This window comes from Schistosoma haematobium, chromosome 4 (assembly GCF_000699445.3).
Source record: "Schistosoma haematobium chromosome 4, whole genome shotgun sequence".
Classification (NCBI taxonomy): Eukaryota; Metazoa; Platyhelminthes; class Trematoda; order Strigeidida; family Schistosomatidae; genus Schistosoma; species Schistosoma haematobium.
In genome coordinates this window covers 14150520-14162978 of record NC_067199.1, presented here as the reverse complement: position 1 = coordinate 14162978, position 12459 = coordinate 14150520, and the positions used below count along the sequence as shown (strand labels likewise).

The window sequence follows — 12459 nt, the reverse complement described above, 5'->3', positions numbered from 1 at the left end:
AAAATGATAAATTTGCACATAGTATACCTTCATTTTATTTTCCTTCAAAAATAGAGAATGTACGAGGACACCAGAAAAGTTCACAAGCCCAGGACAAAATACTTGTCAGCTGGGACTCATTACCTCAGCACGTGGTTGAGGCTCCATCCATCGAATCTTTCAAAAGAAAGTTGGATCAACTTAGAGACCATCATTCCCAAGACTAACACAGGCCATCAAGCCTCCTGTCCTTTCCAATCTGCAACTGAAACTGCCCTATAGTTTTCCCCAGAGCCTGGAAAAACCTCAGTGAAAAGACTTCGGTGAATGAGAATGTGCAAAGAACCATACTCAAAAATTGCAAAAACACAGCTGGAGGGTCCAATTTGAATTTGATACTATTGGAAGTTTCTTGCATGCAGTTGTTATGGTCATCTTAAACAAGCTGCACGGTATAACTGCTCGCGCTACAGTCAATCACGAGACCTTGACATGGACGAATTCAGCAGAGATCCCTGGTGTGTAAGGGTTTTTATGAGCTACTTTTAATATGTATTTTTTGCTTTTCTTGTTTGAATATTGAGGTTTTTCCTACTGTCATAGTGCATAATAATAACGATTAGAATAAGTTGTTTTCCAGTATACGTATATTTACTTCAAGATATATATATATATATATATATATATTGAAGTTCACCCCATGATTTGTATTTTCTACTTATTGGGATTATATGAGTTTGTTCAAAACTATCTCGGACGACTCTTTTTTTAATCAATTGCTACCAATCCTTGTTGCTTTATTAGTCCAGTTAAGTCATCGGTAATTGGAATCGATTATTCTTTCTGTATTGGTTTTCACCACTTGTCACTCGTAAGTATAAAAACCTAACAGCGTCAAAAGCTCATTGATGTGCACTAAGCAAAAAGGAACACTGGGTTTCGATTATGGACGCCACTTCACAAACGTCCACGGTAAGAACAGTATAAAATATATCTACTAAATTTAACATTACTCTGGTAATCCTGTAATAAGAGTCGATTTATTCTCGTGGGTACAAAAGGTTTCAAGTTTGCCCACGTGTCTTTAGATGACATCCTAATTTGATGCTCTAACGAAGTCTTCGGACATCGTGCGTTTCAGGTACTTTGTCGATCGGTGGTCAGTCGTCTATCAACACGGTATAATCTGCCAAATCAATGTAACATTTAAGCTACTTCTTGCACGATTTTACTATTTTACGGACATTAGAAATGTGGTTTGAAAAGACTAATTAAAGGTACAAAAGAATACTAGAACTCAAGGTTTTGAATATAGTAAAGCCAGTCAGTCAACAACGTAGAACTTCGTAGGTACGTACATCAGTTCGAGTTGCCATACCACATTAACACAGATACAATTGTTGATTCAAATCCCGTAGTGGTAGAGGTAGTAAGAGTATAAGCAGTAATCGGAAAGATTAGGGTTTGAAGATGTTACTCAAGGGGTATAATTCAGAGAAGTAAAGTTGGAAAGAGAAAAAAAAGGGACGTGAAGAATCCAGATTAGGATTTAGGAGAACACGAAGAGTTGATGCACCCGCGCCATTGCAAACGATTTTGAGCCATGTCATTCAGGGTCTCTAACCATCGGTCGCTATCGTCTCGTGGATCCCAACCAGGTAGTCTACACCTACCAATATGGCTCAGTCCACTTGTCAGTGACTTAACGGATTTGTGCCATGTCTTGGTCTGGCTGCCGCTAGCTTTCTTCCAGTCGGTATTTGGGCATACTTAATATGTGCCCCAGCTATCTCAACTGATGGAGTTTCACTACTTTATAAATTGATTTGCCATCCTTACCTACTGGAGATCGTGGGAAACCGAAGTGTGGCTGAAGGCCAGTTGAACTAATCTCGAAATTGTTCTGCCCATCGATCCAACCTCACGGATTAAGAGTAAATAGCATGTCCATCTTTTTCGGAGATAGTTTCGCTAGCAGTTAGATTCCTAATACCAGTTTTCTTGGCAAGTCTGGACAGTTGTCTGCCTTTCCCACCTTTCTTGCTTTCGCTACCTACCATTGTTCTCAATCATTGTGTAGGCTTCTTATTAGTTTGCGCTTAAGCTGACTCCGCTCTTTGTCATGTTCAGAGCCAGATGAGGTAAATTTTTGAGCATCTATCAGTGCAGTAGATGCTGCTGAGACCCAGTATTTCTCCCTAACCTTATGGTTTACCTTATTATTATTTATTCTAACACATAGATATTGGTACAAGGAGGCACCAAAGACATATGCGCCACACAAATCTCAGTCGATATGTGTGAGGGCTGTGATACTGCCCGGGTGCCCAAACCGAAGCAGGTGGTTTTCTTAGGGGGCCACACCCCGAGCCTTCGACCTGAAGGTCTGATCCACAAGGCAGTGGAGCATCGTGAGGAGATGCAGTCCCATGGAAGTCGGTGACCAACAACTGGTTCATACGCCATTTGTTCCCGCAGGATACTGGAGCCCATGTGCACCATTGATTTGGAATCCGGTTAAAGCGCCTGACATTCGCTTTTCGTCCTCTCATTTTCGTAAACAACACCCCCGCCACGAGAAGGCAGTGAGTAGGACTTCCCTGGCAGAGGCTATATACGCGTGGCCATGTGAGAGCAATTCGAGAGGGAGAGCGGACTCTCCCCACTCTTGGCTATACCAGGGCATTTGGGGGCATGGTTCACCTTACTTGAGCATTAAAGTCACCAGCCAATTTTACTACTTCAGAGCCCCTAACTTTTTGGAGAAGGTCGATAAGCTTTCTGTAAAACTCATCTTTTACATCATCTGAGCTGCAGTCAGTGGGAGAGTAGGCAGAGACGACGAATATGCAACGACGAGTGTCCATTTCTTTCCGAGTCTTTACTGTTCCGTTTAGTCTGACAGCGTACAAACGACTGTCTACTGGAATCCAGTCTAAGAAAGCTAGTTCTGCCCCAGGACTCAGTGCTATACCTACACTATCGAGGCCACGGGAAGCAGTATCAGGGCTTCCAGATACACGAAGCGTGGATCGGGATGGTTCTTCACTTTGATATGGTGAGGTCGAATGAATGACTGTACTCGAATCCTGTATGCGCGTTTCGAAGACGCAGCACAAATCGATGGCGCGAGGTTCTAAAGTCCTAGCTAAGGAAGCCTGTTGTCCTATTTGGCACAGTGTTCGGACGTTAAAAGCTCCTACATGTAGTTTAGAGCGTGGTTTCAGGAGACCAGGAATAGCGTTCTACGTACTTGAATCGTTTGCATTAGCGGTGCTAGATCATAAAAGAACGTGAGAGGTAATACTTTGCTCCATAATGACCCATCCTGAGCTTTTTCACCTAATTTCTCTAATCACTGATTGTGATTATCACTATGTCTCCAACCAGGTAGTCTGGGCCTACCAACACGGTGAAACTCTCAGTCAATAAATTCATGAACTGGTGTTGTTTTTATTTGTCTGTCCATAGCTTCCAAACTACCCACACACTAGGAAACATTGCGCATGGAAGTTGGTGGTGATTAGACATACGTCCCAGCGATCCCAATCGATGAAGATTTGTAACCTCATCAACCGATTTACCACCTTTGCCTAGTACTTTGTATCACCTCAACATTTCTTACTCGGTCGTTTAATAAGCAATATGTAAGATTAGGTAATTAACCACGTTTTGACCCTGTGCTTCTCTTTTTGAAAAGTCATAAAAACAACTCAGGGCTCTAGAGTTTGAATTTCGAGTAACAAGTTTTTCAGTTGATATAACTTCTTCGTTTATCAATTAAAAATGTTGAGCTAAGCTGAGTAATTGCTTCCTCTCGAAATACATGTTTTACTCAGTGTTGTGTATTCTGAATATATATCACTCTCGTATAAATGTATACATTGATGCTACATGAACATTCACTTTGTAAAGCGGTGTTTAGTGGTATTAGTTCTACTTTGTGAACCTAATATAAAAATTGTAATCTACCTCGACATGCTTTCTTGCCCTTAACTAGAAGTTTCATCGAAATTTCAAAGCATCCTCTTTGAGTCAATAAGACGTGAACACTTGCTGGGATTAAAATGTAGTTTTTTTAGTTGGACAAAACAGACTGGTTATAACTCACATTTCTATTAACGTTTTCTATTCAGTCAGTCAGCTACAACGTAGGACCAGGCACATATATGCATCGGTCCAGGTTGCCATACCTCATTAGCACAGCAAGATGAACACCGGATTCATAGCAGTGGTTAGGTCAAAGGTGGTAATATATAGGAGAAAGATTGCATATAAGGATGCAGTACAGGAAGAAAGAATTAGTTAGTAGAAAGAAAGATATGAAGTGATTTTAATCTCTTAGTTTAAGGGAAGACAGGGAGTGTATACACCGACGCCATTGTGATCGATTCTGAACAATGTCACCAAGAGTCTCCAACTATCGGTTACGAAAGTCACACGGACCCCAACCAAGTAGTCTGCATCTACCAACATGGCTCAGACTAGAGGTTAGTGTCTTCAAGCACTGATGCCATGTTTTGGTCTGGCCACCCCTAATTCTCTTCCAACCATCTCTAACACCCGTTAGCATTGCACGACGTGGTAATCGGTGTTCAGGCATACGTAACACGTGGCCCAACCATCTCAGTCGACGAAGATTAACAACCTCATCAACTGATTTACCATCATTCCCTAATACCCTGCGTCTAACCTCACTATTACTTACCCGGTGATCTGTGGTGTTTGAATGAACTAATGATACCTTTGTACTGGTTGGATGCTTGGTTTCGAATTCTAAATACAATACATTCGTTTGTGTCTGTGTCTTCTTAATTGAATTGCGTTAATCCTGGAATTCCTAGTTCATACGACAATTAGAATACCATATGATCCCAACAGACGCCAGCAATATTTCTAAGGCATCTGTGGTCAAATACTAGTAGCTTTCGAGTATCTTCTACTCCTAATGACCACGTTTTGCAGCCGTAAAGTAAGACAGAACGAACTGCCGAGCAGTATACTTGATAGACGGATATCTCGCCTTCGCCATAGGTGACGTAAGTTGGCAAAAGCCAAGCGAGCTTTTCGAATCCGTGCTGAAATTTCGTCAGACACCAACCCATTAGGGTTGATCAGACTTCCGAGATAAGTGAAGTTGTCAACGCGTTTGACTGCTTCACTCTCTATCCTTAGTTCAGGTGTTGACGCAGGCCAGTCCTGAAGCAACAACTTGCATTTGGAGGGGGGACGGAAAATGCATTCCGAACATTCTGTCATTTTCGTGTTAGTTCCGTACTTATGGGACATTACTACTGGAGACGGATATCCGTGGGACAAGGCGAGGTGTGTATTTTTCGGGGAGGCAGCATCGCTGTTGTGCTGGTTGTCTGAAGCAAACACCCTACTGCCATCACACTTCCGTACAGTTAGCGGTACGACTTCGCCTTCGGACTTTGGGTTAGCTGATTTTAATTTTACCGCTCTTCAACCGACCTGTCTGACATGGCTGGACCTCGAGAGACGATTGTTCCAGCCAGTATAGCTCGATTGGTTCATTACGATAGGTAAGCCTGACCACCACGTCAAGGTGTCAGCAACAATCGGGGTCATTTATTCATTAGCCCAGTGAAGCAGTTGAATTGAGTTATTACTCGCGTAGTAGATATACGCACTCTTTTCATTGTTTAATGATAACAGAGTTTCGAACACAGTGCAAGTTAGTAGAAGCAGGGTAAATATATATTCGTAGTTAGCCATGTATTCATAAAAGTGTAAATGAGTCTAATCACTTGAACCGATGCATATATGTGCCTGGTCATACGTTGTAATGTAGCCGATCGACCGATATTTTCAAACTCATCACGTTTGGTATGTTAGTGTAAATCATACTGTTGTACGAAATCGATATTCAGTAATCTGTTATTTAAGAATTTTTCCGTAATTTAGATCACGAACTTATCTTAGTTAAAGCACTATTGAAATTTAGGAACTATGGGTAGCCATTTTGTTCTATTATGAGGCTCCTCAACGGTGCACATATGCGACCATGCATCCACAAGTCAAACCTTGGATTTGCGATTTTGTGCGTGAACATTTATATGTCATGTTACTGAGCGGATTTCAATGGCGTACATGTCTAATTTCAATCAGTTCATGATGATTGTTACGCTACTAAAATAACTATAAGTAACCAAAATAGTTTTACAAATTTTTCCGCGTCATGTTGATTCGAATGAAGTCAAAAATTTATTCACGAATTTCCCTGTCGAGAATCGCTTGATGCTTAGTATTCTGTCTGAAGTTTCACTGTGAATGAGTTGTTAGTATTTCATAGATTGGATGAAGCTTTATGACGTTAGAGGTTCAGTAGCATAAGTATTTTGCGTACAATGTTCATCTAATGTTGTGAAAGTAACATTGCTTAATTTGTTACCCATATTTCTAATGTGATTATAATAGTTTTAACAATTATTTAAAAAGTATAATATTCCTTTTATACTTTATTTGACATCTCTTTCAGTCCGTTTCGTATCGTCAGTGATTGTGGAGCTGCATTTGCTATGGGTACTATCGGTGGTAGTGTTTTACATTTTTACAGAGGTTATCGTAACGCCCCTTCGGGTTATACAAAAAAACTAGTAAGCGCAATGGTTAACAGTCGTCAACGTGCACCAATCACGGGTGGGGGGTTCGCTATATGGGGTGGAGTGTTTACAGCTGTCGATTGCTCTTTAGTTCTTGCTCGTCAGAAAGAGGATCCGTGGAATTCGATCACTAGTGGAGCTATAACCGGAGCCGCTCTGGCTGTTCGTCATGGTCCAACAGCTATGGTCGGTCAAGCATTTGTTGGTGGTGTTATATTGGCAATTATCGAGGGGCTTGGAATCATGATAAATAGATTCGCTCCTATGCTAATGCGTAAGTTTGCTACCCATATATATGTAAATATATAAATGAAAACGTGTTTCTCTTTTAATCTTAACAAATATACTTCTTTTGAGGCTTTACGTATGAATACATACAAGGCGTAGTGTTAGCGGGGTATAGATTGGATTAAAGCATGTTCCGTGCAGTATTGTGTGGGTAACGTTGATTGGCTATTTCTTAATCAATTAGCACCAGTGGATACTTGGAGAAGACTCTAGAATGTTATTGTGTAAATATTATAAATATATCAATGTTTTTCTTATGGTGATTCCTATTTCCATCCAGCCTTGTTATTTGGAATATAATGACGTTCCTGTTCAACCGTGTTCTGTTTTGAGGACTTGTTAGTGAAGTAGTGTCCATGAATACCAAACAATAAGAGTGAGTCGTAATAAGAGGATTCATAACACATAGTTCACATCTCGGCCTCGAAATAGTTACTGTATGCAGGGGGATCCCATCAGTCACCTCAAAATTACAAATGTAATAAGCTTACTAGTGAATATGAATGAAACCACTGTGCATCGGTGCAACAGATTATCATTATTTAACGATTTCTACAAATACGATAAGACGTTTGTACGTATGCTTTCGATTTATCTGGATAATGAGTGACTTTATAGTTTTATGTGTCTTTTAAAGACAAGTATTTTAAATCTTTTTTCAACATGATGGTGATACGTTTTCTAAAAAGACAATTATGATCACGTTCAATGTAAGTTGCACTTGAGCTCATGCAATTTTTTTGTTGGTTCTAGTGAATCTGTGATCCTCGGGGATATTTTCGCATATGAGGAGTATTCATACTCATTTAAGACTCAGGTGTTTATGTCATACACCAGTCAGTTGCAAGCATCTGACACGTACATCGTCCAAGATGCCACTACATTATTACGAGGAGATGAATTTATCAAATTAAATACCTAAGCACTGGAAGTAGTAGATGTAGTGAACAAATTAAGCATAGAAAAAAATTATTCAGGCAAAACAAATTAATTTGAGGAGTCAAAGGTATGTATAACTTTGAAATGAAGATCTAAGTAAAGACAAGTAGTAAATACATTGGCGTATTTCGGACCAAATCGAAGTTATGTTATTAAACATCTCCAACTAGTGCTCATGACAAATGCCCGAATCCCAACCCGATAGTCTACACTTACCAACATTTCTGAACTCATAATTTATGTTTATTTCCCATTAATCTTTTTCTGAGTTGGGTAATAGCTCATTAATTCAAACAAACAACTTAATTTAGATTCAGTTAGTAATTCCTATAAATTTTTAATCATTGTGTAACAGATTTATACACTGTACTTACTCACCTGTGATTTGACAAGCTATCAGGTAGTATATATGATTCAAAGGCGAATACTCGAAATTCTACATATGTTACGTAATCTCTTCAATAAATGAATGATATCTTTATTATTAAATCGAATGATAAATCACTGTCAATCCTCAGTTTACATTGCCTTACTAGATTAGTCTTCATAACTTCTGTTTTTTTTCGATTTTATATCATTCTTTTGAATTTTTTTCCTTTTGTAATTTCTTCGTCAAGTTGGCATTTTTGAATATTTTCCCCCATATAATTTTGGGAAGGCAGTATAGTGGTGGTTAGGTATCTTAGCTTTGTGTTTTCTCATTTCCAGTTATTTTATCTTTCCGTTCATCGTTTTCATCATTAGCATGTTGTTCAGCAGACAGGATTAAAAATAAAACGACTAGAAAATTAATATGTGTTCCCCTGCCACATTTCCAAGTCAGTTGACATGTACAACATATTTTTATTTTCTTTCTCTCCACTTTTTCTGTCTTTTTTCTAAAATGTTTACTTTGTACATAAGCACAATGTAGAAAAGGCGAAAAAGTAACAGCTGCTAGAAATCTTTAGAAAATTTACAACTATAAGTAGTTAACTTTTGCTGCTATTGTTGTTTGTTTCTTTGAAGAAAAAAAAAGAAAAGGCAAATTACCCACTGTATATATCAGTAGTAGTAATATTAGTAATAATGGTTGAGTGGAGTTATGGTTTAGTAGTTAATCCACTCAGATTTCAGCCACTCATTCCCAGGTTCTGACGCCGCTCCACTAAGTATTTCGATTTGGGCAACCAGATAGTATCATAAGCACCCACATTTAGAGTGTACCTCTTACCTAAATATGAGTTAATTAATTGAGTTTTATTGGTAGTAATAAAGCTGAATTAATTTGACTGATATACTACATATTGGGTGACTGGATAGTTAACTTCATCCTATTAAAACATCATCACTACTATATTTACCCGTTATCTACCCTACATTTATTTTCATTAGTTATTTCATTCAATTTTAACAAAAGCTTGTTTGTATCTTACAATTTCGAAGGAAATATTTGCCTGCATATATATATATATATATATATATATATATATATATATATGCCTTAATAATAATCATTATGATGTTACTCAAATCTTTATGTAGGTATCTAAAGCTGATATATATACTGATGATGATCGAGGTCAAAAGAAAATCCTTTTTACGATTCCGGTCATTTTGTCCTAATGATTTAAAAATACCCTGACCCATTAGTCGACAGAATGGATTTATGTACAAATTCACATCATTTTTGTATCTTCACTGTTCCCATCATTACTATTACTGCTCTTAATTAGTTAATTAGTTTATTATTATTATTATTATTATTATTATTATCGGTGGAATTCACCCATTCTAGACTTAGGTACTTCGTTTTATTTCCTAATCTTGTGTGAGTTTGCAAATATTATCACTACTATCTGTTTGGTCAGTGTTGTTGAGTTTCTATTTTTATTAGATAATTTCCATTAGATACATGTTACATTCAATTTTTAAAAAATATTTTATACTACTCTTATACAGCATACTCTTGTTTTGTAGCTTTGTCTTTAACTTCACATCTGAACATTTGGGAAAGAGTTGCTGTGTTTACAATCCACACATCTTTCAGTATCATATGGTATTTATAATTAGTAACAACACATACATAAGATCTATATAACTGAGGGAGATTATTTTTTTGTGTACCACTGAGTTACTAATTCTATTTAAAAACCTTTGATTCCCAGAATCAAATTTGTAAAATTTTGCATTTATAAAAAGTCTTTTAGTTTCCTTAATTAATAAATGCTAATTAACTGTTTTGTTTCAGAAGCTCCGCCAGACGCTGTACCAAATCCACAAAACGATCAGTCATCAAGTCCAGGAAGCTCGTCTGGTAGTGGTGGGAGTGGGTTTTACGACTTTTTTGGTTCCACACATTCATCTTCAGAGGCAACTGCTGCAGAATCTGCTAGTACAGTATCACCGAAATCTGGATTTATATTTCAATAGCTCTACCACTTTGTTGTATAATTCAATAGTGGATTTTGTTTACTGTCTTCCATTCATGCTTGTGTATATAAAAATAAACACGTTAGTACATTATTCAATAATAGCGACAACAATAGGGATCCTCGTAGTTCATCAGCATTCCCATCTATATTCATTCTGCTTTTATTAGTAATGTTTTTTGCTTTTTAATTGTTACTTCATATTAGTTATGTAAAAAGAAAGTTAACTCTTATGACAGTGTACACATTGATCTACTTCACTGTTGTTTAAAAACATTTTCAGAGTGTTTAAATACTTCTATTGTCAACTTCATCCTACTTCTGTCAACTTTGCCTTGTCTGTAGACTAATCTGTCTTTATATAAGTACATTGATATTAAAGTCTGTATCATGTTTATTGTTATTTCTTCTCAAGTTGGTTGATTACTTCTGTTTTTCGTCATTTCCCCCCATCCTTGTGTCCGTGCACATTCTTTAATCTATTACTTTATTCGTTTTATTCTCGTCTTTGTTTCTCCCACAAGGTAGTAATCTATCTCTGAGCTTTCGCATATGATAGTAAAATTCAAATATAGTCTTAAAGATACCATCTCTTCAGTTTACATTTATAGATCAACTTGTTGCTTAGTTTTCTTTTCTATTTTTAGGAATTCATTGAATGATACCTGCAACGAACAGTTTGTGTATTATTGTTGATATTTTACACATTAGTAACATTTTTGTAGTCTATTTGAAGCTGTATGATAACGGGCTTCCTAAATGGATAATTTGCACTAATCTAGAAAGTTTATTTGCCTGAAATAACTACGATATTGATGTAAATTTCTAGTGGTCCCGGTTACTAGATTTTTTGAGCGTTAATGAGTATAAATAATTTTACGAAGTATGATTAAAAACATGGTTTAGAGCTGTTTTGTTTCAGTTAAGTATTTTTTAGTCTCAATTTTAAGGTGAATATTTGTTTTTAGCTGGGTAATACACGCATCCATAATACTACTACCACTACTACTATATGAAATGATTCCAAATGTTAAAATAATCGAACTTCGTGATGACCCGGTTGTTATTACACAAAGTAACATATTAACCTAACGAATGAATGCAGCGCAAATGCTCTTCACCGGATCATACACCATAATCTCAATAACTTTTGACTCACCTCCCAATTATTGAAAAGACAAAAGAATTATAGTTTCATTCTCTGCTTCAACCGACTGTGATACATGGAGTGCTTGTACGTGTACGCCTTTTGAGTGCACTTGAGAATTCACCATTTAGGGTGCATGTTTTACGGCACCTGACTTGATAGTACACATGCTTTTTGAAATCGAAATGGCTATTTACCAATGCTATAACAGTTGCTTTTCACTTAATGTGTTGATTAAATAAAACATTAACTCTAATTGACAGCATGGTATTTGGATCACTGCGTCCCGAAATTGAATACGCGTCATTCAGTTCTTGATACTGTTGTTTTTACCATCACAACGTTAAATAGTAGGTTTTAGTTTGAAATATGAATTGAAGAGTTTACATATTTTAATACATCTGTATAGATCCTTATCAGTTACTATTTGTTCACTATCAATCTCATTTGGTTGGTATCTACTACAGAGCTTTCTGGGTGGTGGAAAGGTATATATATATATATGAAAATAATAATTATAAAATATGGAATATGCATTTCGTATGCAGACTCCAAGTGTCGTATCACAGATAAAATTTATATTGTCTTAAAGAGTTGGACAGAATCTTTAAAATGGGTATCTGCTGCAGGATCGAAATTAGTTTATTGTTCAAGGATAGGGTTCCTAACAGACTATCTACTACCCTTTTAAAACCAAGCTGGAATGTGTTCTCACATATTTGAAATGAGTAGTTATGGCTTATAAAGTGTATTAAACATGGACTGGTAGATGCAGTTGTAGAGAAGTAAATGAAGATTATCTTCCATTCACAACAGAAAATGTTTGGGGTTTGTATAAATTAAAGTTCTAATCCCAGATAGTCCTATTTGCAATCTATCAACCGGTTACCAAATGTTACAGGAACAAAGAACATGGTCTTAAGTCAAATTGAATGTTTCGTAGCCAAAAGGTTTATCACTTTTTAAAAGCCATTTAATTCTAGAAATGACAGTCAATGAAATATCTATCTATCTATATTCTTGCGACATCACAGTTCTGAAATTTCGATATTAACTTCGGATATAATTG

At 37.0% G+C, this 12459-nt stretch overlaps 1 protein-coding gene across 1 annotated transcript; it reads left to right on the top strand.

Annotated features, from left to right (window-relative positions):
* The first annotated feature begins 429 nt into the window (after positions 1-429).
* On the top strand, positions 430-11961 carry TIMM17A_1 (Mitochondrial import inner membrane translocase subunit Tim17-A). The gene is made up of 3 exons (XM_051215737.1): positions 430-497; positions 6482-6879; positions 10063-11961. The coding sequence occupies exons 1-3, from the start codon at positions 472-474 to the stop codon at positions 10242-10244; spliced, it is 606 nt and encodes a 201-aa protein (XP_051066268.1). The 5' UTR covers positions 430-471; the 3' UTR covers positions 10245-11961.
* Positions 11962-12459: the final 498 nt, after the last annotated feature.